This window comes from Myxine glutinosa, chromosome 10, assembly GCF_964187855.1.
Source record: "Myxine glutinosa chromosome 10, kmMyxGlut1.1, whole genome shotgun sequence".
Lineage (NCBI taxonomy): Eukaryota > Metazoa > Chordata > Myxini > Myxiniformes > Myxinidae > Myxine > Myxine glutinosa.
Genome location: NC_136270.1, coordinates 6,004,180 through 6,025,091, shown reverse-complemented (window position 1 = coordinate 6,025,091; position 20,912 = coordinate 6,004,180). Strand labels below are relative to the sequence as shown.

The 20,912-nt window shown below is 42.5% G+C and overlaps 1 protein-coding gene across 1 annotated transcript in view; it reads right to left on the bottom strand.

Moving 5' to 3' along the window:
• Positions 1-20,912, bottom strand: part of EIF3B (eukaryotic translation initiation factor 3 subunit B) — an 88,319-nt gene that overhangs the window by 2,840 nt on the left and 64,567 nt on the right. Inside the window, exons 11-17 of the mRNA XM_068104154.2 lie at positions 18,522-18,594; positions 16,513-16,635; positions 14,236-14,314; positions 13,319-13,457; positions 11,696-11,821; positions 7,752-7,829; positions 5,725-5,833 (exon numbers count right to left, since the gene is read on the bottom strand). Of these exons, the coding sequence (XP_067960255.1) occupies positions 5,725-5,833; positions 7,752-7,829; positions 11,696-11,821; positions 13,319-13,457; positions 14,236-14,314; positions 16,513-16,635; positions 18,522-18,594 (727 nt within the window). The remainder of the gene's footprint in view (positions 1-5,724; positions 5,834-7,751; positions 7,830-11,695; positions 11,822-13,318; positions 13,458-14,235; positions 14,315-16,512; positions 16,636-18,521; positions 18,595-20,912) is intronic.

Here is a 20,912-nt window from a genome sequence, read left to right as displayed (position 1 = left end):
GATGCCCAATCGGCGTCTGGCTTTGGAGGCCATTGAAATGGGTCTTGCCCAAGAGAGATCATTGCTGAGAGTGAGACCCAAGAGTTTGAGTGACTGAACCTCAGACGGTTGTTGAGAAAGTAGATGGAAGGGTTTGCTTTGTGATTGCAGATATCCAGTTTTAATTTATATAATGCAGTATTCTAATTTTTGTTTTTAGGATTAATGTTTACTATGATTTCAAGGTCCGACTTCAAGATAGGAACCTGATTGCCATTGATTTGAATAGAGATTGCATGACCTGTGAAAGTTGCCTCTCTATGAAAGTTGTGCACGTGTACTCTTTTGATGTGCTTCCTGTCTTTGCATGGCACATGAGTATTTCGATCAACACGTCACTGTGTAGGTCTGTTTGTCGACAGAATACCTTGACAATCTAAACAGCTAGAATCACCAAATTTGGCAGAGCTTCATATTGTATACACAGCACGATTATCACAAAATTCACGAGCCGGCCGATGCCCGAGGTGTGAGTAAATATAGTCTTGTACCAATTTAATTTTATGTTTTTCCTTATGAGCTAAAAGTTGATTTGTACTTCAACAAAATCTGGTTCTTTCGTAGAGAGAGAGAGTGGGTGTGTAGGGATTTCTCAGGATTGACACATTGAGGAGAGGGAAGACGCTGCTGCCTGTCTGTTCGAAGGATGAGGAAAGTCACGACAGACGGTGGAGTCATCAGCAAAGAGATGAAGAGGATTTTCCAGAGTCAGTGAGATCATTGATGAAGATTAAGAATAGGGCTGGGCCGAGAACACTGCTTTGGGGGTACTCCAGCCTCGACAGGGAGAGGAGATGAAAGGATTCCATTGAGTGCCACACGTTGGCTTTGAATTCCAAAGGCAGTTTGGAGAGTAAGGCGGGAGCTAGATCGGGAGTAGAGCCTTGAAAGCTCGAGATATATCCAGAGAGACGGCCCAAATCTAATGTCTGATATTGAGGGTCTCCATCTATTGTTGGGTGAGTAAAAGCAGCATGTCCAAGGTAGAGTGACCTGGTCTGAATCAGAATTGATGATATGAGATCGTTGTTTTGTTGTTGGAGAAAAGGAAATATTTTCTGTCAACTGTGATGATGGATTCCATGAACTTGCTGATGATTGGCAGCAAGCTAATTGGTCTGTAGTTGAGGGGATCCGTTTTTGCACCTTTTTATGTAGTGCAGTGATGTTAGCTGATTTCCAAGCACATGGAAGATGACCTCGGGTAAATAACAGGGCGAAAAGGGCAGAGAGAGGAAGTACAAGAGCAGCTGAACAGATTTTTATGGCATGTGAGCTGATGATGTTTTAGGGTCCAGTTGCAGAACAGTCCAAGTCAAGGGTTGCCAGAGTCAAGGTTAAAAATATATTTGGCAAATATTCCTATATTGTATTCCAACATATTTCTAAAATAAAATGATTGGTGATTTTTTCATTTTGTGAAGAATATTTTTGGCAAAATTATTATTGAAAAAATAACTACAGCTATTATCAAATTTTAAATGACGTTTGTCCACATTTAAATTTATCTCAAATTCAAACAATTACCCTTAAAAATATTCAAACAATGCACTGTTCTGTCAACAAAGGTAAGTTAGGCCAAGTTATAGAAGACAAATGTGCCATCGACACCATTTGCACAAATAAAGGCATATGGAACTACAACAACAACAACAACATGCATTTTAAGGCCATTTTCCCTGCTAGAGCGGGGGTTAGCCTTGCGGTCCCCATGACAATCTTCTCCATTTTGCCCTATTTTCTGCATCTCTCCTTGTTAACCCCCTTGCCCGCATTTCTTCTTCCACCATCTTTAGCCAAGTCTTTCTCGGTCTTCCCCATCCTCTACTTCCTTCTACATTCATTTCCATCACTCTTCTCAACCAGTCACTTTCATCCTTCCTCAACACATGACCAAACCATCTCAACCTGTTCCTCTTCACAGCATCAATCACAGGCAATATTCCCATCATCTTTCGCAATTCATCATTTGTCTTACTCTCTCTCAATGATACTCCGCACATCCACCCCACCATTCGCCTTTCCAGCCTTTGTTGCTGCTCTACGTTCATTACCCATGTCTCACTCCCATAAATCATAACACTGCTCACACATGCAGCATACACCTTTCCCTTCAGCGACACTCTCCTCCTCATCAGCACGCCACTCAGTTCCCGAAACATCTTCCATGCACATCTCACTCGAGCAACCGTTGCCGAATCTGATCCACCTTCTCCATTCAGCATGTCTCTGAGGTCGCAAAATGTTTTCACACCTTCCAGCTTCGTGCCGTCTCCAAGATCCAACTCAACATTTCCTCCATCTGCAGCTCCCTCTGTGCACACCTTACATTTGAATGTAGCTGCCACACTGGTAAATGACCCTCTCAGACCCCACTACATTTTTGATGAACCCACTCAGCGCACATTGAATGGAGTTCACTCCGACACCCTTCCTGCACACAGCACACGGCCACTTCCCAGTTCTTTCCACCTCACCACATGCTTTACCACTTGCCATCACCTTCGTCTTTCCGATATTCACCTTCAGACCTTTTGTCTCCATACATTCCTTCCACTTGTTCATCTTTTCCTTCAGTCCATCCATACTTTCCGCAATCAACACCAGATCATCTGCATACAACAACTCCCACGGTAAACCCTCCTTTACGTTCTGAGCCAGCACCTCCATCACAGCTACAAATAGTAGTGGACTTAGTACCGACCCCTGATGCACTCCCACCTTCACCTCAAACTCACCACTGTTCCCGTCCTTAGTCCTTACAGCTGTGCGCGCTCTTTTGTACATTGCCATCACTACTCTGATCAACCATTCCTCCACTCCTAACTTCCTCAATGCCCATGTCAATACTTTGCGTGGAACCCTATCGAATGCTTTCTCCAGATCAACAAACCCCAAAAACAACTTCTTCCTCTTCTCCATGTACTTCTCCTGCAACTGCCTCACAATGAAAAGCGCATCTGTCGTTCCTCTTCCTGGCATAAATCCAAACTGCATTTCGTCGATCTTCACTTTCTTCCTTATCCTCCTCTCCCACACCCTTTCCAATACCTTCATTCCATGTTCCAATAACTTTATCGCTCGATACGAGCCACAGTCCAGAGGGTCACCGTTCCCCTTGTATAGAGGGACGAGGGTACTCGGTTCCCAATCCACTGGAATGCGGCCTTCTTTCACCACCAGATTACAGATCTCTGTCATTCTCTTCACACCCCAATTTCCCGCTGCCTCCAACATATCTCCCACAACTCCCGTCGGCCCTCCCACTTTTCTACTCTTCATTGCTTTTATCACTTCCTCAACGTCCTTCTCAGTTATCTTCTCTGCCGGCCCTAAAACTGGGTTACTCTCTATGTTGCCATCCCATTCATTCTCTGTATTCAACAGCATTTCCATATATCTTTTCCATCTTCCTTTAATTCCATCTGGGTCGACAACGATTTGTCCCACTTCATCCTTCAAGCAACTCACCCCCATCACATCACACCTCTCTTTCGCTATGTGCTTTGCAATCCTGAATACTGCTTTCTGACCCTCTTCCGAATCCAAGCGTTCTCCGAACATTTTCCGACATGCCTCCTGCGCCTTTGCTACCTCTTTCTTTGCAGCCTTCCTGGCTGCCTTATAACTTTCATGCTCTGCTGTTTCTGCTCCCGTACCCTTTGCCTTCTGCCACTCCTTGAACTTCTTCCTCTTCTCGTCAATCCTCTTTCCAACTTTATCATCCCACCACCATGTTTCCGAGTGCCTCGGTGGTCCTTTTGTCCATCCACATACCTCACCAACGGCTCCCAACAGACTAGCTTTCATTGACATCCAACCACTTTCAAGCTCAACCACATCATCCTCTACCCTACTCAGCCTCTCTTACTGTCACCTCTTTCAACCTCCACACCTTCATTCTCGGTTGGTACTTCACCCGCCGAGCTCTCCTCGCACCTTTCACCCTTATGTCGCAGACAACCACGTGGTGCTGTGAAACAGCCTCCTCCCCCGGGATCACATTTGTGTCCCGGAGGTGCCCCCTATCTCGCCTATGCACCATCAGGTAGTCAACGGTTGTCGTCGACCCACCTGACGTGTATGTAACAAGCTTATTATCCTCTTTCTGGAACTGAGTATTACAAATCAACAAATCAGCTCCATCAGCAAACTCCAAAATCCTTTCACCTTCTCCATTTCTCACACCATATCCGTAACCCCCACGAACTCCCTCAAAACCATCCATACTCCTTCCCACATGTCCATTCAGGTCTCCTCCCACCACAACAACTTCCTCATCTTTCACGTTTTCCATCAGCTTCTCTATCGCACACCAGAACTTGTCCTTCTCTTCATCGCTTCGACCAACCTGCGGAGCATATCCCGAGATGACGTTCACCAAGAGCTTTCCAATAATCATTTTCACCATCATCAACCTATCACTCACTCTAGTCGCACCCACCACACTGTCTACAAACTCCTCAGAAAACAGGACACCAACACCATTCACGCCCTCCGGGCACCCTTGCCACACAAACTTGTATTTGTGTCCCTGCCTACCCTTCACCATTCTCACACCACTTCCCTTCCATCTCGTCTCTTGCACACAACATATGTCCACCCTTCTTCTGACCAATACTTCCACCACTTCTCCTGATCTCCCTGTCACTGTCCCTACATTCCATGTCCCAAACCTCAGAAACCGATCTCCACTTCGGGCTGCACCCTGCCCATATGTAGTTGTAATTGTCATGGTTCTCTTTTTGAGGCAATGTTTTTATGGCCGGATGCCCTTCCTGACGCCAACCCTCTTAGTCGTCTTACGACACGCAGGGATACGGTGTACCTATTCTGACCAGGGTACACACTGGGAAACGTTTAAAACATGGAAATTCTGGGGGAAGGGGAGGGGCGGGGGGGGCGGCGTCAGCATCACGGCTGCGGTTTAAACATATTCCAACAATATCCAAACAGAACCATGAAAAACAATCTGGGAAAAGTCTCCAAGCGAGAACGTGGATTTGAGAAAGAAGGAGCAGAGGCGGAAGAAAAACGAGATACAGGGGGCGGGGCACAAGTCGAGACGAGGAGGAGAGCGAACAAGCACGTGTCCGGGAGGAGAGAAAGAATCAATATAGAATTCTTTGTCTAGGGAGGTGAGGTGAGGGGGAGAAAATAAAATAAAATAAACAAGTAATACAGCGAAGGAAAGAACTTAAATTGACAAAACACCGACGGGGGGAGGGAAGCCTCAAGTTACCAGGCCGCGCACGAGGTACGACCCAGAAAACGATTAATTACACACAAGTTTGTACGAATTACAAACCAATACTAACTAGAAACACACAATAACACGTACACAGTAAAATAACCAGTGGAAATTTGACAAAGACAAGAATGGGAAAATACTTAAACTTTGATGCCGTGGAGAGCTCGAAGTACGCTTCACTCGCCCGAGGCACATGGAACTGATGCAAAATATTTAACAGTACAGGCAACAAATGACAACAGTTACACAGGACCATCCACAATGGTACCCGTCGCTCTAATTCCGATCTCTGGGAGCAGAGCCCACAAATCAACATGTGAGGATAACTAGAACTGGAAGGCGGCAACTATTAACGTCTTTAAATAACAAGCTGTTACGCACACTTCTGTGAACAATTTGCCTGGATGTACTCCATCCCTTCGAGAAGGCCTCACCTCCACGCAGCTCCATGCGCAGTGACTTCTGCTCGTTGAACAATTTTTGCACATCCTTACGGTAAGTTTTGAAGTCATCCCGCAGCTTGCGTCGCTTCTCAACGAGATCCTACGGGGAGGAGGTAAAAATAAGTCAGGAAGTTACTCGTCCAGGAACTCCTCTGATCCTGTAATAAATACTGTACTTAATAGCAAACTTTAACTTGGATGCACTTGAGGGGAGGTGTGTGGTGCTGACTCATGCCATTATGTTTCTCTTCTATAAAAATCATGGTTGTTTTGTCAATTGATTTGTACAACAAAATTTTAGAAGTAAGCCAACTCTGTGTGTGTGTGTGTGTGTGTGTGTGTGTGTGTGTGTGTGTGTGTGTGTGTGTGTGTGTGTATGTATATATATATATATATATATATATATATATATATATATATATATATATATATATATATATATATATATATATATATATATTCCCAGTATGTAAAGATAGGAAATTTATTCCATTCTGTTCATTCTCTTATATGAGTTGTAGTTTAGTATTGGTGTTTCTACAATTCGCGTTCCCAATTTTTAATGGTACCACAGAGTTTATTTGACCCCCAGGAGTACTAAAAACCAGCATTTCGAAAATGTATTTATTTATTTCTCTTGTACTCTCAACACTCCAAATTTCCAAACTGCATCAATTTCCGAGCTGTATCTCGGAGCCGGCTGGGACTTTCCGAATGAAATTTTGCAGCAGTAATGGGAATAAAAAGTATGCAGGCATAATGTTTTGGACCGACCTAATTTTAAGATTTGATTGGTCATGATGACGTAAAATGCCGTAATATTTTGTCCAAATACTGCCAAACGGAACTTTTTGAGAATATCAAAAAGGTGATTTGTGTTCTACATTGTTGAAGTATAAAATTCAATCGAAACATTAAAAATAAAGACTGAAGGTCGTAGAAAATAAATTTGGAAGTTTACCACCATTGATGCAGCATCTTTAACACATTACATTAGTACTTCGTGCATGTTCTTGGTGTCCTTTAGGATGTCCTTAAAAACAGTATATTGTACATGTTTGGAATGATTTTCAATTTGGTTTGACTGCCAGACAGGCAGACAATCAAATAAATCGCACCTGTGTCCAAAGGAAGCGGTTCAGTTTGGCATTTTAATATGAAATAGGCAAAACCTAGAAATGAACGAAACCACTTTGGAATTACCCTTTAGAACCCACTAGACAAATATGGTTGGTTAGAAAGGTTTTTCTTCATTTCTGATGGACGGACGGACATAGCCAAATATTGAAGCGGATCACCGCTGAGAAATGATCTCACTCCTCTTTGTGCAATTGGGGATTAATTCAGAGCCAAAGTACAACAGGTTTGTCGTCTGATTCATGTTCAAAATATAACATTGAATTGAAATCAAGTTGTTCCTCGATCATAAACCAGCGTTTGTAAACAGACAGACAAAGTGAACCAATTGCTTAACTCTGCTTTTCGCTTCGCTTGTGTGGGTTAATAAGAAGCTCTGTGCTAAATGTTTGACTCTAGCTGCCCTCATACAGTGGTGAGAAAAGTTTACGAACCCGCTTGAATCCTCTATTTCTGCATAAATTTGACCTAAAATGTGATCATATCTTCATCTAGGTCCTAATAGTAGATAAAGCGGACCTGATTTTTTTAAAGCACAAAAATCTACCTTTTCATTTATTTATTGAGCAAAATGATCCAACATTCAATTTCTTTGTTGAAAAAAATACAGAAAATTGTAAAGGGTTCACAAACTTTCTCTCACCACGGTACATTCCATCTGCCAACAAATAGACAGGATCATCACTATACTTGCGTGTTTGACTCAAGGCCATGGCATGAGCAATGCTCACTCTTCATGATCAATGATAATCCTCCAAATCCTGACCTGGTGCTCAATTCGCTTTTTTTTTTTTTTTTTTTTTTTTTTTTTACTAATAACCGCTTGCTTTATTTTGCCCGAGCTCCATTAAAATAAGAAATCTGTCACACAAATCCCTCACCTTGGATGCACGGTACTGCATCATCCGGTCCTTCTGCTCGAACAACTTGTGATATTTTTTCTGGTCTTTCTTGATTTCCTGGGGGAGGGGGAGGGGGGTGGGGGGGGGGGGGTGAGGAAATGAAGTCCAGTTTAATGAAGGTGCATGTTTTGAATTGCCTTTTAATCCCATGACGTACAAACACGGTTTGGCTGTGCTCACCTCATTCCATATCCAGCCAACCCATTTTGCCATTGTTGATCAAACGAGCTTTGCAAGCAAGTGCCGAAGAAGCGAATGCATTTGTTCACCATGTCGGTTAATGATACTTCACATCACATTCAGAAAGGGAAATGGACAATATTTAATGATGAGACACATATACAGACTTGGCATTTAATATGGAATATTTTTTTGTGGGGGTGAACTTACTTTTCAAGATGACTTAGAACCAAAAGTTCATTGGAATTATGTTGAAATTATTCTAGCTTTTGTTAATGTGACCTTTAAAAGAAACAAAAACAGCATTTGACATTTCGAAGCAAATAAATTGATCCTTGAAAGTGATGTAAACTGATATCGAACTCAATTCACGGACAGTACTGTGTTAAACTTCTGTGCGTTTTCCAGAAGTATCTCTTTATTTTGCACATTAGCCAAAAAATTTTTAAACAAAAACAAAAGTTAAATTACGACTGGGATTACGGACAGTAAAATTACAGTTCAGTACTTTGTGTAACCCCCACGAGTATTCAGGAGAGCACGTACACGTTGAGGCATGCTGTTCACGAGATTTGCCACGGTTTGGACAGGAATCGCGTGCCATGCAGTTTCAATAGCCTGCTGCAATTCACGCACAGAGGCAGGCTGCTGGTCCAAGTTGTCGATTTGACGCGTTAATTCTGCCCACAAGTTCTCTATCGGATTCATATCCGGGGACATGGCAGGCCACTCCATATGCTCCACACCACGATCAGCAAGAAAGTGTTGGATCATGTGAGCACGATGAGGCCGTGCATTGTCATCTTGGAAGACAAAGTTTCCTCGAAAGGCTGCACGAACAAATGGAAGCAATGTTTCTTCCAGAATGGCCTTGTGCTTGAACTGGTTCAGGTTTCCATTCAGAACAACCAGGTCAGTTTTGCCCCCTGCACGAAAAGCAGCCCAAACGGTCACCCCACCACCTCCAGCTTGGACTCTTGGCACTATACAATCTTCGTTGTAGGCTTCATGCACTTGTCTGTGCACTCGGACGCGGCCATCTTGACGATAGACCAGAAATCTAGACTCGTCACTGAAGATCACGTGATTCCAGTGTCCTGGCTGCCATTGACGGTGCTCTCTGGCCCACTGCAATCGGCGCTGGCGGTGTTGTCTGGTCAGACGTGGGTTTCTCAGGGGATGCCTGGCACGATAGCCTGCTTGAACCAGTCGTTGGTTGACTCGCCTTCTGGATGCAGGCACATTTGTCAGTTGCTGCCACTCAGCCCTAAGCCAATTAGCTGACTTGGTACGGCCATTGCGGACTAACCGGTGCAGCTGGTGATCATCCCTCCTTGTGGTTCTGCAGGGACGTCCTGGCCTCGGTATTGGAGTAGGGACACCCCTCTGAGCATTTCGTTTCAGGATCTTTGACACCTGACCTTGAGTGATGCCATACTGCCAAGCAATAGCATGCTGTTTCATGCCGGAATTTCGTAAAGCCACCACTAAATGACAAACAGCATTGTCGAGTTGACAGACCATCTCCAGCGGAAGCGGCAATAACTTTTGTAGACGTGCAACAGTTGTTTTCCACTAATACAGAACGCAACAACCCTTATATACCCGATTGTGAAGCCAATCGTCAAATGTACCTGTCCGTACATTTTGTCACACCACCTGTGATATAATCCTGTTATTGACTTCTTGCTGCGACAATCAGTGACATGGTTCTTTTAACAAATAAATCACCGAAGCAGAAAAGAAACTCACCAGATTGATATACCGAGTTCAGAAAGTAAACCCAAGTCAAGAAAAAAAAATATATTCCATATTAAATGCCAAGTCTGTAGTTATGTAACTAATCTATATTTGAAAGTTAAATTTGATCATTAGCTGAAGGTTCCTTTCCCTCGACCTGTCCACATCTATTTGTTGGTGACAAATACTGTAATTTTTGTCATTGGAGTCAATGAAGATGAAAATGTCTCTTAAACATTTGGATATTTTCTTGTTTTTCTTTTTTGTCTGACACCACCACTACTATTTTTGCTTTAGGATTCCCAAGATTTCATACTCGAGTATTCCCAGGGCAGTCTCGGTACCGGTGACACCATTTTAAAAGTCTTTGGTTCAACTCATCTGGGTTTTGATCCAGATCCAACTCATCTGGTCCACTCCCAGACTCGGAGTGGACGCTCTAACCATTATGCCACCGAGTATGCAGTTGTATTCACAGGGCTATAAATTACAAATCAAAAAAGGTCGTGTTAACGCTGTACAGGAATTTAGTGAGGCCTCTTTGAGAGTGTTTGTGCATTTAGTTGACACATCTGAGGAAGGACGTAGCTTTCATAGTTAAAAGGGCTCGTTGGACTAAGCTATGAGGAGCGGCTGAAGGAGACGAGACTTTTTACATGAGAAAGGAAGTGATGATGAGTGTATCTGATTGAGATGGTTAAGATAAAGGGTATAGACAAAATAAATGCAGAGGTTTTTCAGCAGAATGGGCAAAATACAGGGGTCTTTAACTCAAGAGTAGTAGATGCATGAAATAGTCTCCCTGAAAAGGTAGTGGCAGCGGAAACAGTAGACGTTTAAACTAATTAGATACACAGATGTATTAGGCATAGAATGGTACATAAACATGAGCAGGACTAGTATGCAGCTTTGTTTTGGATACGTGATTGTCTCAAAGAGGTTCTCGTGAAAAGGTGAATGCACCCACCGTCTTGTGCTTAATTCCTTACCCTACAGCCCCCTTTATCCACCTCCCTCAATCTCTCATCCCCACAAACCCTGGTCATGACCTCTGTCTGTCCCACTTGAGCAGCCCCATCCTCACGTGGAGTTGAGAAAATAGGCTGATTGAATGTGTTGTTCAAATAATGGGACGAATGGCTTCTGTATGTGTCCATGTTCCTTGTATTTCAAAACAAACTCTGGAATAAACTAATTAAATTAGAGGTCCATGACTATGTAGCCTTTCTATGTCTACTATTTAGCATTTTTAGCCTGCATAATTCTGTTCTCCCTTGCAAATGTTTTATTCAAAAACATTCAAAATGTATCAAATACGAGTTTAAATAATACGTGTTTAGTGCCCAAAACGAGGCGCAGTAGTCCCATGTCCGTTATTCATAACTAGGAGTGTCCACCCATCACTTGTCTGATGGACCAATTAATCGTCACGTCTCTTGCTGCTAGAAAGGGGAAGGGAGAGGGAAGGGGAAGGAGGACAAATTTATCCATGCGAAGAGCACTTTAATGTCATCATTGCCCAGGTTAAGAGGAAAATTGTAATACCCTCTGCCACCAACACTAGGTGGCGCTGCATGGTACACATTTACATAAATAAATTTATGCCCCCACCACCCGGCCCACCACATCCTTTTGTGTGACTTATGGCTACAAAGCCTATGTTACCACCAACACAAAGTAGTATTTGGACCCTGTGTTTGAGGTTTGTAATTCAAAAGATGTGGCTGTGCATAAAGATCAAAGGTAGACAGAGAGACAATGGCGTGTGACGTGTGTATATATATATAATTATCGCATGTTTATTTTGAGCGCAAGGATATGAGAAGCATAATTTTTGCAACAAGGGATTCGCACCACATCTCAACTCACCAAAAGTGAAACGAAAGTCTTACTTGTACATATCAGAATCATTGAGATGGTTTTGTTTTAACCTGAGTTTCCAAATTTTCGGTATGGTCTTGAGGGCAGACCGTTAAGACGAGATCATAAATTGATAGACAAACCTTAATCTGGTCTGCGGAGAGAAGAGTTTGTGGGCATGGCCGCCAAAGCAACTGGCAGAATCTATCCATGGGACGTTTTTGTAGCAGACGACCTTGGAAGGTCCATACCCAGTAGCCATTGTCTACCTGGAGAAGGGAAGGGTGGTGAAGGGTGGTGGAACAACCACAGGGGTTGACAAATTAAACAGTACGTCTTAAAAATAAAGTCCTGTGATTGTGACATTGTGGTGAAATCTTACTGTTTCAATCAAATACACTGACAATTTTCACTGATTTTGTGAAACTGTACAAAAGACAACATAATGTTACGTTGTGGGGGTCGAGTATAAATTACCATAGTACAGGTAGGATAATATAGGTATAGCATGGACTATGTAAGAGTAGGAGATCTCAAGATGTATTCAAGTAGGAAAAACTATGAACTCAAGATTGTTTTTGTGTCTTCAAACGGGGAGGGGGGGGGGGGGGGGGGCTAGTTTCTCCCAGTATGTGATTGCCTCCTGTGACCTTTTCCTGCGTTTTTACAAACAACAATAACAATAACAACAACCGCCCATTAATCAACCATAACCGACACCATGCTGACAGAAGCCAAACGTTCTTGATCGACAATTAAACCCCACCCACCAACCAGTAAGGAAAGAGGCCACACCCCAAAGTTTATCAATGGTCAAGCAAGACCATGTGGCGATTCAACGGAGCTCGGCGACTGGCCAGAGTGACGTGAGAACGAGAAGATTCAAAAAGGAAGAAGAAGAATCTGGCTCCCTCGGTCTCTTGGCACGAACAAGAAGGTTGCGCCATTTTTCTTTGTGCTGGTTGCTTTCCGATCGTGTGCTGGACGAGAGTTTTTGGTGCGCGCTTTTGAAGAGTGAGGAGCTCTTGGCTGCGTGAGCAGCATTGCGAGGGAGGAAAAAGAAACGCTCAGTCTCTCTCGGTCTGTCTTTCGGCTCGGGCGGTGACTTTGTCTCGTATGCGCCTGTGAAAAGAACATTTCGGAGCTTTGTGGAGCCTTTGTCACGTTGAAGGAGTGGTTGTTGTTGGACTGTAGGCTCCTCAAGGAGCTGGGGTCCGCGTGGCACGTGACAGTGGAGAACGAAAGGCGGTCGTCTTTGCTGCTTGCTTCGCGCCCGGGCGTTTTCGGCACCATTGTTGGAGCGTTTCCCATTGAGGTGGCTGCACGGGTTGTGGCAACCACCAAGTTCCCAGGCGCATTTTGGACCAAAGCTGAGTACCGACCGACTCAACAAAACCGTTTATTTTTATTTCATCATTCCCCTGTGTGTGTTGTGTCTGAGTGGAGACGTCTCACATTAGGATTTATTTTACCTCAACCTTTATTTTGCAGTGCTTGACTTTTATTAAATCATTATTGTGGCACATTTTATTTGATGAGTCTTGTTTGCATGGTGTGGGTTTCGGGAATCAACCCGTGTGGCTTCCGTCTGATGTAAGCACTTTGTTCCTTCACCCGCGCGTGATGGACCAACCGCCAGTTTCGGCTACGTGCCTCGGAATAAAAAAAAACGATCGGTCATTTGTCACCCAATGGTGTTAACCACAGGGGTTGACACAACAATAACCACAATGCAACAGCAGAATATCACTACTAAGGCTCCCTACCTTATGGGTCCACCAAGAAACAGAAGTAACCAAATAGCGGCCTGTAGGATCCCACTCGACGTCCGATGCCATAAAATGCTCGGCCATGTTCATAAGGGCACAGTCAGCGGTGTCTACAAACGCTAGCACTCCATTCATACTGGTCGTGGTGGGACGAGAAGGAGGGTATGAGGGAAGGGGGGATTCGAAATAGATGTGCGAGAATGAATTGAAGAACAAATTCGGCAAAGAGCCAGCATTCAAAATGGAGACTGTAATTCTTTGTAATATCGACCGTATATCACTCATGTTTAAGCAGCACATTTCTCCCCAGACATAACTGATAAAACTTTGGGCTCCATATTATCAACGAGTACTAATGACTCTCTGATCGTCTTGTATCCGTAGACAAAGGGCGCTAAAATAAATACAATTATTATTAAAGTGAAAGCTCTATTTCGCCACATTTCTTGAACCAACACAAGACTGACCTTCGCTAGAGGGTGTCGCCATCTAAAAGATGCAGTGCATTGTGGGATATCTTGTGCAACATTGAACGTATTTTTTTTTGTTCTGAATAAAAATTACTTCAATAGAAGAATTCAAATGGTTTTTTTCAACTTTAAAATTTAAAAATACACACCGAGATAGCAACGAAATAATATTGGGATTGTCATTATGTGTGCAGCATGTGGCATAATTTCTCTGGAGACGCGTCTGTGCCGCTGATGCAGTGCCCCAATTACCAGTGAGCTGGTACTCAATTTACCGACCTCGGAAGGATGACAGGCTGAGTCAACCCCCCTGGCGTTAATTCAACGATTGACCGGGATTGGAACTCAGGATCCCAAGCCAGCACCCGAACTGTTAAGCCAACAACAACACAATCTTTAGAATAATAAAAAAACAAGAAACTTATTTTAATAAATAAAAAATACCTTCGCAGACCAGCAAGAACGACAAACTGGCCTTGAGGACTCCAATATATAGCATTGGCTTGCTGCTTGTCCAGCGTTTCTGTAAAGACATAAAGTATGGAAGAGTTTGGGCAGAACAACTACAATGAAAAATAAAAAGATTAGAGCAATTATTTATTTTAACCATATTTAAATGGGGAAGCACCTCTGGGCAAGTGTGAAAAAATAGATAAAATTATAACCAAGACGCCAATCAAATGTTAACTATATAAGCATTATTAACTAGAACAGCACTCTTCGATGTCACGACGTCGACTGATATGCCTTCGCCCACATTATTACATCATTATAATACTTGTATCAAGTTTGATTTAAATCCATTCAGCTATGCTAAAGTTGGCACATTGTTACTTGACATGACATTTGACCTTTGACCTCTTGATGCCATAATCCAATCAGTTCACCTTTGCATCATATATACCTATACCAAATATGCTCAAAATCCCATCACTTGTTCACAAGTTGGCATAGCAACATACATTTCACTTAACATGACCTTTGACCTGTTGACTCCAAAATCTAATCAGTTCATCTTTGCATCATATACTTATACCAGGTTTGGTCAAAATCCCATTACTGGTTCACGGGTTGGCGCGGCAACATAATTTATATTTAACACGACCTTTGACTCTAAAATCTAATCAGTTCATATTTACCTCATTATTCATACATGCACCAAGTTTGACTGAGATCCCTTCAGCCATTCTTAAGTTATCGCGGCAACGAAGTAATTGTTACTTCATTGCCAACAACCCTCTTATGGTTAAACTGCCAAAATCAAGACTTTCTGCTCACCTTCACTCCTTCATTCCTCTTTTCTCCCGCCTCTGGAACAAACTCCCTCACTCTCTTCAATCCCACTCCACCCTCCAGGTCTTTAAAACAGCTGTTCACCACCATCTCTTATCCTCCCCCATCTAAAACCTTGATCTTTTCTACCCCCGCTAATTTCGGTCACCTTGTGTTTTATACCTCTTCCCCCCCCCACCCCCCCCTTCCCACGCCTCCTCCCCCCAAGCCCTCTCCCTCCCACACTTCTCCCTGCTCTCAAATGTTGTGGTTATGTGCTTCCCCTTCTCTCCCCATCTTGTCTTCCGCTCCCTCTTTTTGTATATTTTGTTTGTCTGGTTGATTTGTTTGTGAAATAAATGTTAGCTCTTTCACGAGCCTCGATTCAGTATACAAAAAAAAAAAAAAAAAAAAAAAAAATTGTAACTTAACATGACCTCTGATCTTTGACCTCTTGACCCCAAAATCTAATCGGTTTATCTTTGCATCATAATATATAATTACTAGCAGAAGTACCCGGCATTGCCGGGCGGGGGAGGGGAGGGGGAGGGGGAAGGGGAAGGGGAGGGGAGGGGAACGGGGGGAGAGCGAGCCCCTTGGTAAAGCGAGCGATTTTTTTTTTCATAGCGTCATAGCGTCATAGCGTTCATAGCGTCATAGCGATTTTTTTTTTCATAGCGTCATAACGTTCTTCGCGTCATAGCGTCATAACGTTCATAGCGTCATAGCGTTCATATCGTTCATAGCGTTTCATAGCGATTTTTTTTTTCATAGCGTCATAGCGTCATATCGTTCATAGTTTCATAGCGCCATCGCGATTTTTTTTTTTCATAGCGTCATATCGTTCATAGCTTCATAGCGTTTCATAGCGTTCATAGCGTTTCATAGCGATTTTTTTTTTCATAGCGTCATAGCGTCATCACGTGATCGCTCTGAGCGAATCAGCGCCCACCTGCTCTGATTCCGTTGATTCCGTGCGCTGAAATGCGCTGAGGTAAATATGAATAAAAAATATGGATCGTCAAATATTTTGAGTTCGGCCATGTTCGTGCCAGGCTCAATGGCCATGTCTATGCCAAATATCAAGCACGTAAGCCTCTCCGTTTAGGAGTCTATCGGTAACATCACACACACACACACACACACACACACACACACACACACACACACACACACACACACACACACACACACACACACACACACACACACAAACTGTGTTTTATATATATATATAGAATACCAAATTTGGTGAAAATACCATGATTGGTTCACAAGTTAGCTCGGTAACAGATTTTTACCTGTCGGGACGTCTGACATTTGACCTCTTGACCCCAAAATCTATTCATATTCAGGAATAGCAAGTTCAAACTAGATAATGTTTTTTTAAAATTATCTGATGTACGTACAAGCATCTCAAAATATTAAAGATATAAGTAATTGTCTTACTTATAAGCTCGATCTTTCCGTTGTTCTTGACATTGTAGAAAGTGACAGAGATGCGAGGATTTTCACCATGCAGCACTGCAAATTTGGTACCTTGGGGCTCCCAAGCAAATGCTGCGATTGGCTCTGTAGGTCAACAACATCGGAACAGCAAAAAAAAGGCTTATCAGGAATTAAAGTGTGGACATGAACAAGTGGCACTCTAAGTGCATTTCCCAACAATAAAGAATCCACCATAGTTTCATCAAATCACAACAAAATATAAAATGCATTGCAAGCACCTGCTTCATATTCACAAAAATGCTCCAAAATGGAAAAATGAACTCAAACCAAATTATGGAATCCAAATAAATATGACAATTCTATAGTGAGACCAAAAAACAAGCGTTTACCACGACAATCTGTTTTGTACAATTTCAAACACGGCTGTTTAAAAAACATTTTTTAAATGCTGGATGCTGTGGGAGAAACCACACACACAAAGGCAAACAAAAAACAAAAAACAATGGACAGACACAAACAAAACAAGACCAAAAGTCTAACAGTGGCGTAGCCGGGCTTGTTTGATACTTTAGTTGAAGAGGATAGTTAGTATATGACCTGGGTGGGGATACCTGTTAGCAAATAATGCAAGTATTAAATTTTTTTTGAGGCACTCCAAGTCTCTAAACTGTCACCATGGAGGTGAAGAGATTGCATTAAGACCCCATATGATTTATTAGTCCCCTACCGATGTACACCGGAGGGGACTATAGGTTTGCACGCCGTCCCTCCGTCTGTCAGTCCGTCCGTCAGTCAGTCAGTCAGTCCGTCCGTCCGTCCGTCAGTCACGCAAAGAACAGTTTTCCGGACTTTTTTTCTAAACTCTTTATGCTAATGATTTCAAACTTGGTACATGGTTTCCTCATAAGTTACAGATCAAGTTTGAACTTCACGACGTTTCGATCATTTTTGACAAAGTTATGGCACTTTGAACTTTGGTAATTTCCCCAACAGTTTTCCGGACTATAATTTGGAGTGCGGTAAGTCAAAGCTGTTAATATTCCTTGTTTTAACTCCAATTTACATTCTGTTTCCACTTTTAGTGAGAAGTAGGGGTCTGTGCAACCATTCATAAACTTTATTTGGTGCAAATTGGATAATCTTTAGCCGAGTTACCTCAGACCGTGAGTTGGTAATTATATAATTCACACAGTGCAATACGTGCAGGCTGCTCCACGGAGCGACCTTGCGGGCTTATTTTAACTCCGATTTACATTCTGTTTCCACTTTTAGTGAGAAGTAGGGGTCTGTGCAACCATTCATGAACTTTATTTGGTGCAAATCGGATAATCTTTAGCCGAGTTACCACAGACCGTGAGTTGGTAATTATATAATTCATACAGTGCAATACGTGCAGGCTGCTCCACGGAGCGACCTTGCGGGCTTATTTTAACTCCGATTTACATTCTGTTTCCACTTTTAGTGAGAAGTAGGGGTCTGTGCAACCATTCATGAACTTTATTTGGTGCAAATCGGATAATTTTTAGCCGAGTTACCTCAGACCGTGAGTTGGTAATTATATAATTCACACAGTTTTCCGGATGTCAGACTGCCGGTAGGGGACATGTATTGCAGCGCAATACTCAGAATGCTTGTTAATACAGTAGTATCGTTTTCGTAATAATAATAATGTTAATAATAAACATAGGGGCAATACCCCTGGCGCTCACCTGGTCGAATAAACAGTATACTGCACCGACTAAGGGTATTTTAAACCAATTTCAATGCTTGCTAGAAGACAAGTTCTAGAAGACAATCAAGAAGATTCCCCCAGTCCAGGACAAAAAAAAAAAACGGGCATACAAATAAACAGGCACAAACATGACAATACATAAAATAGACTAAAATAGCCAAAAAAAAAAAGACAGACAGACAACACAAACAAAAGGCAAACACAAAAAACAAAAACAAAATATCCAGTAATACATTTCATGTTTTATCGGAGTTATGTTTATCACTGTTAATCCCACCTCTGATTTCCACAACATCCACAGGAACTTGCTTCTCCCTCATTCGGAATATTTCAAAGTTGGTAACAACACCCTGTGGAGACGAATAAACTGGTTATCCAGCAGATTTAGATATTATAGAAATTGAAGCATATTTCTACTACAATAAAAAGGCATGAAGCAGGATAACTAACTCGTGAATATATTGTGATAAAGGGATCAACTCAAAAAACTCTTCAGTGTACATTATGCTGTACGACAACACTGTACCTCCATCTAATCACACTGTACAAGTTAACCTCTTCAAATTAATAGACAAACACACACACATTATATATATATATATATATATATATATATATATATATATATATATATATATATATATATATATATATATATATATATATATATATATATATATGTACATATATATATATATATATATATATATATATATATATATATATATATATATATATATATATATATATATATATGTACTTATATATATATATATATATATATATATATATATGTACTTATATATATATATATATATATATATATATATATATATATATATATATATATATATATATGTACATGTACATATATACATATATATATATATATATATATATATGTACATATATATATATATATATATATATATATATATATATATATATATATATATATATATATATATATATATATATATATATATATATATATATATATATATATTGTTACGGACGCGGTTTAGATGTTATTTACCGAGCGGTGGTATTGCCGCGACCGAACAGTTATTCCCCGACTAGACCCCAATTCCACCCAGACGTTGACCAAATCGCGCTATGCCAAATCAATGATGGAAAGGACGCGACGACTGGAAAAGAGGAAACGACGCAAGGGGTACAGTTCTCAAGACCTCCGGAGGAGGGTATAATTACAGTGGTGGAGAAAAGGGGGTAGATTACATGGCAGAGTGAGGTAAAAGACACAGAAGAGATGGGCAGATGGGCACTTAAATACAATCTTATCTATTCCCGGACAGACCACAGACAAACGGAACAAGGCTGACTTACACAGGGATTGATGGCAGGGAGGGACAGGTAGTTCGATGGCACAAGGTGCACCTTGGCTCGGGGACGGGATAAAGCACGGTCCAGTCCAGAAGATGCGGGGAGGCCTCACAGCGCTCGGAGGGTACGTCTTGCTTGCTCCAAGCTCAGCGCGCATCTGACGTCACCTCCCTCTCCCTGCGCATGCTCAGCGGGGAGTGACACGCCCTCGGCTGGTTGGCTCCGCCCCACTGGGGCCGGTCCGCCGCTTCCATTGGGTGCGGGGGTTACCGGGCTCCGCCCTTGACGAGGAGCTGACAGGGAGCCCCTATTTGGTAACCCCGTCGAGCACATGTTCGATGGCGGCTCGTTGGGGAGGCCTGGTGCCCTCACAACACCCCCTACAAACCAAGCCCGAGTGAGGACGCGCACTCCCCGTGCCCGCCGCTGCCGTTGCTGTTGTTGTTGTTGTTGCTGAACCGTGAGGAAGAGCTGCGGGGAGGTATTGGGAGGTCCTAAACTTCCTAACGGTGCCATACAATCACATTCTGGTGCAACGAAGGGTCAGAATTAATGGAAACGAGTCCTTAACTGACATAGACTAAGAATAACTAGCAAGGTGTCCTATAGTTGTCTTACATGAGATGCGGTGAACCTGGGCACGACATTTAATGGGGGAAATAGGGGGAGGTCGGGTCTACAGAGTGTTGTTTACAGAAAATGGGACTAGGGAATGGGGGATTGGGGATAGTTGGGAAGTATTGAGGAAATAGGGGAATATTTACAAGCGGATATGGATGGATGCAAATCCCATATCCGCAACATTGCACCCTTCTCTACCTCGGGGCGTCCCGACCCGATAAATTTTTACCTACTTTAGTGTGGCACTCAGATGTAGTTCCCTCTACTATTAACTCAACCCTGAGTGCGACAGTTTTACAGATGTTCACAAATGAGTAAATATGTCCCCCTGCGACGTTGCACCCTTCTCCTAACAGAAACACACCCACAGGATAACCGAATCGCGGAAAGCATCCTCAAACTAAACATACAGCCGGTAGGGAGCATTATTTATACAACACTGATATTTACACTACGATCCAGGACCTGTTCTTTGAGGAACACATGCAGATGTTATGCATAGGGAGAGCACGCATGCCAGCATCGATACACCAACCCACGAGTGCCCTGTGGCCCTACGGCCTTTAATAATGTGCAGAGCACCCCGTCCAAGCACCAAAAGCACCACCCCATTACGCACAGTCAGCACCATCCGGTGCACCAATAAAGTGTTCATAAAAATGCACAATTAAGTGTCCATGGTCACCGGTGGTGTCGCAGCCGG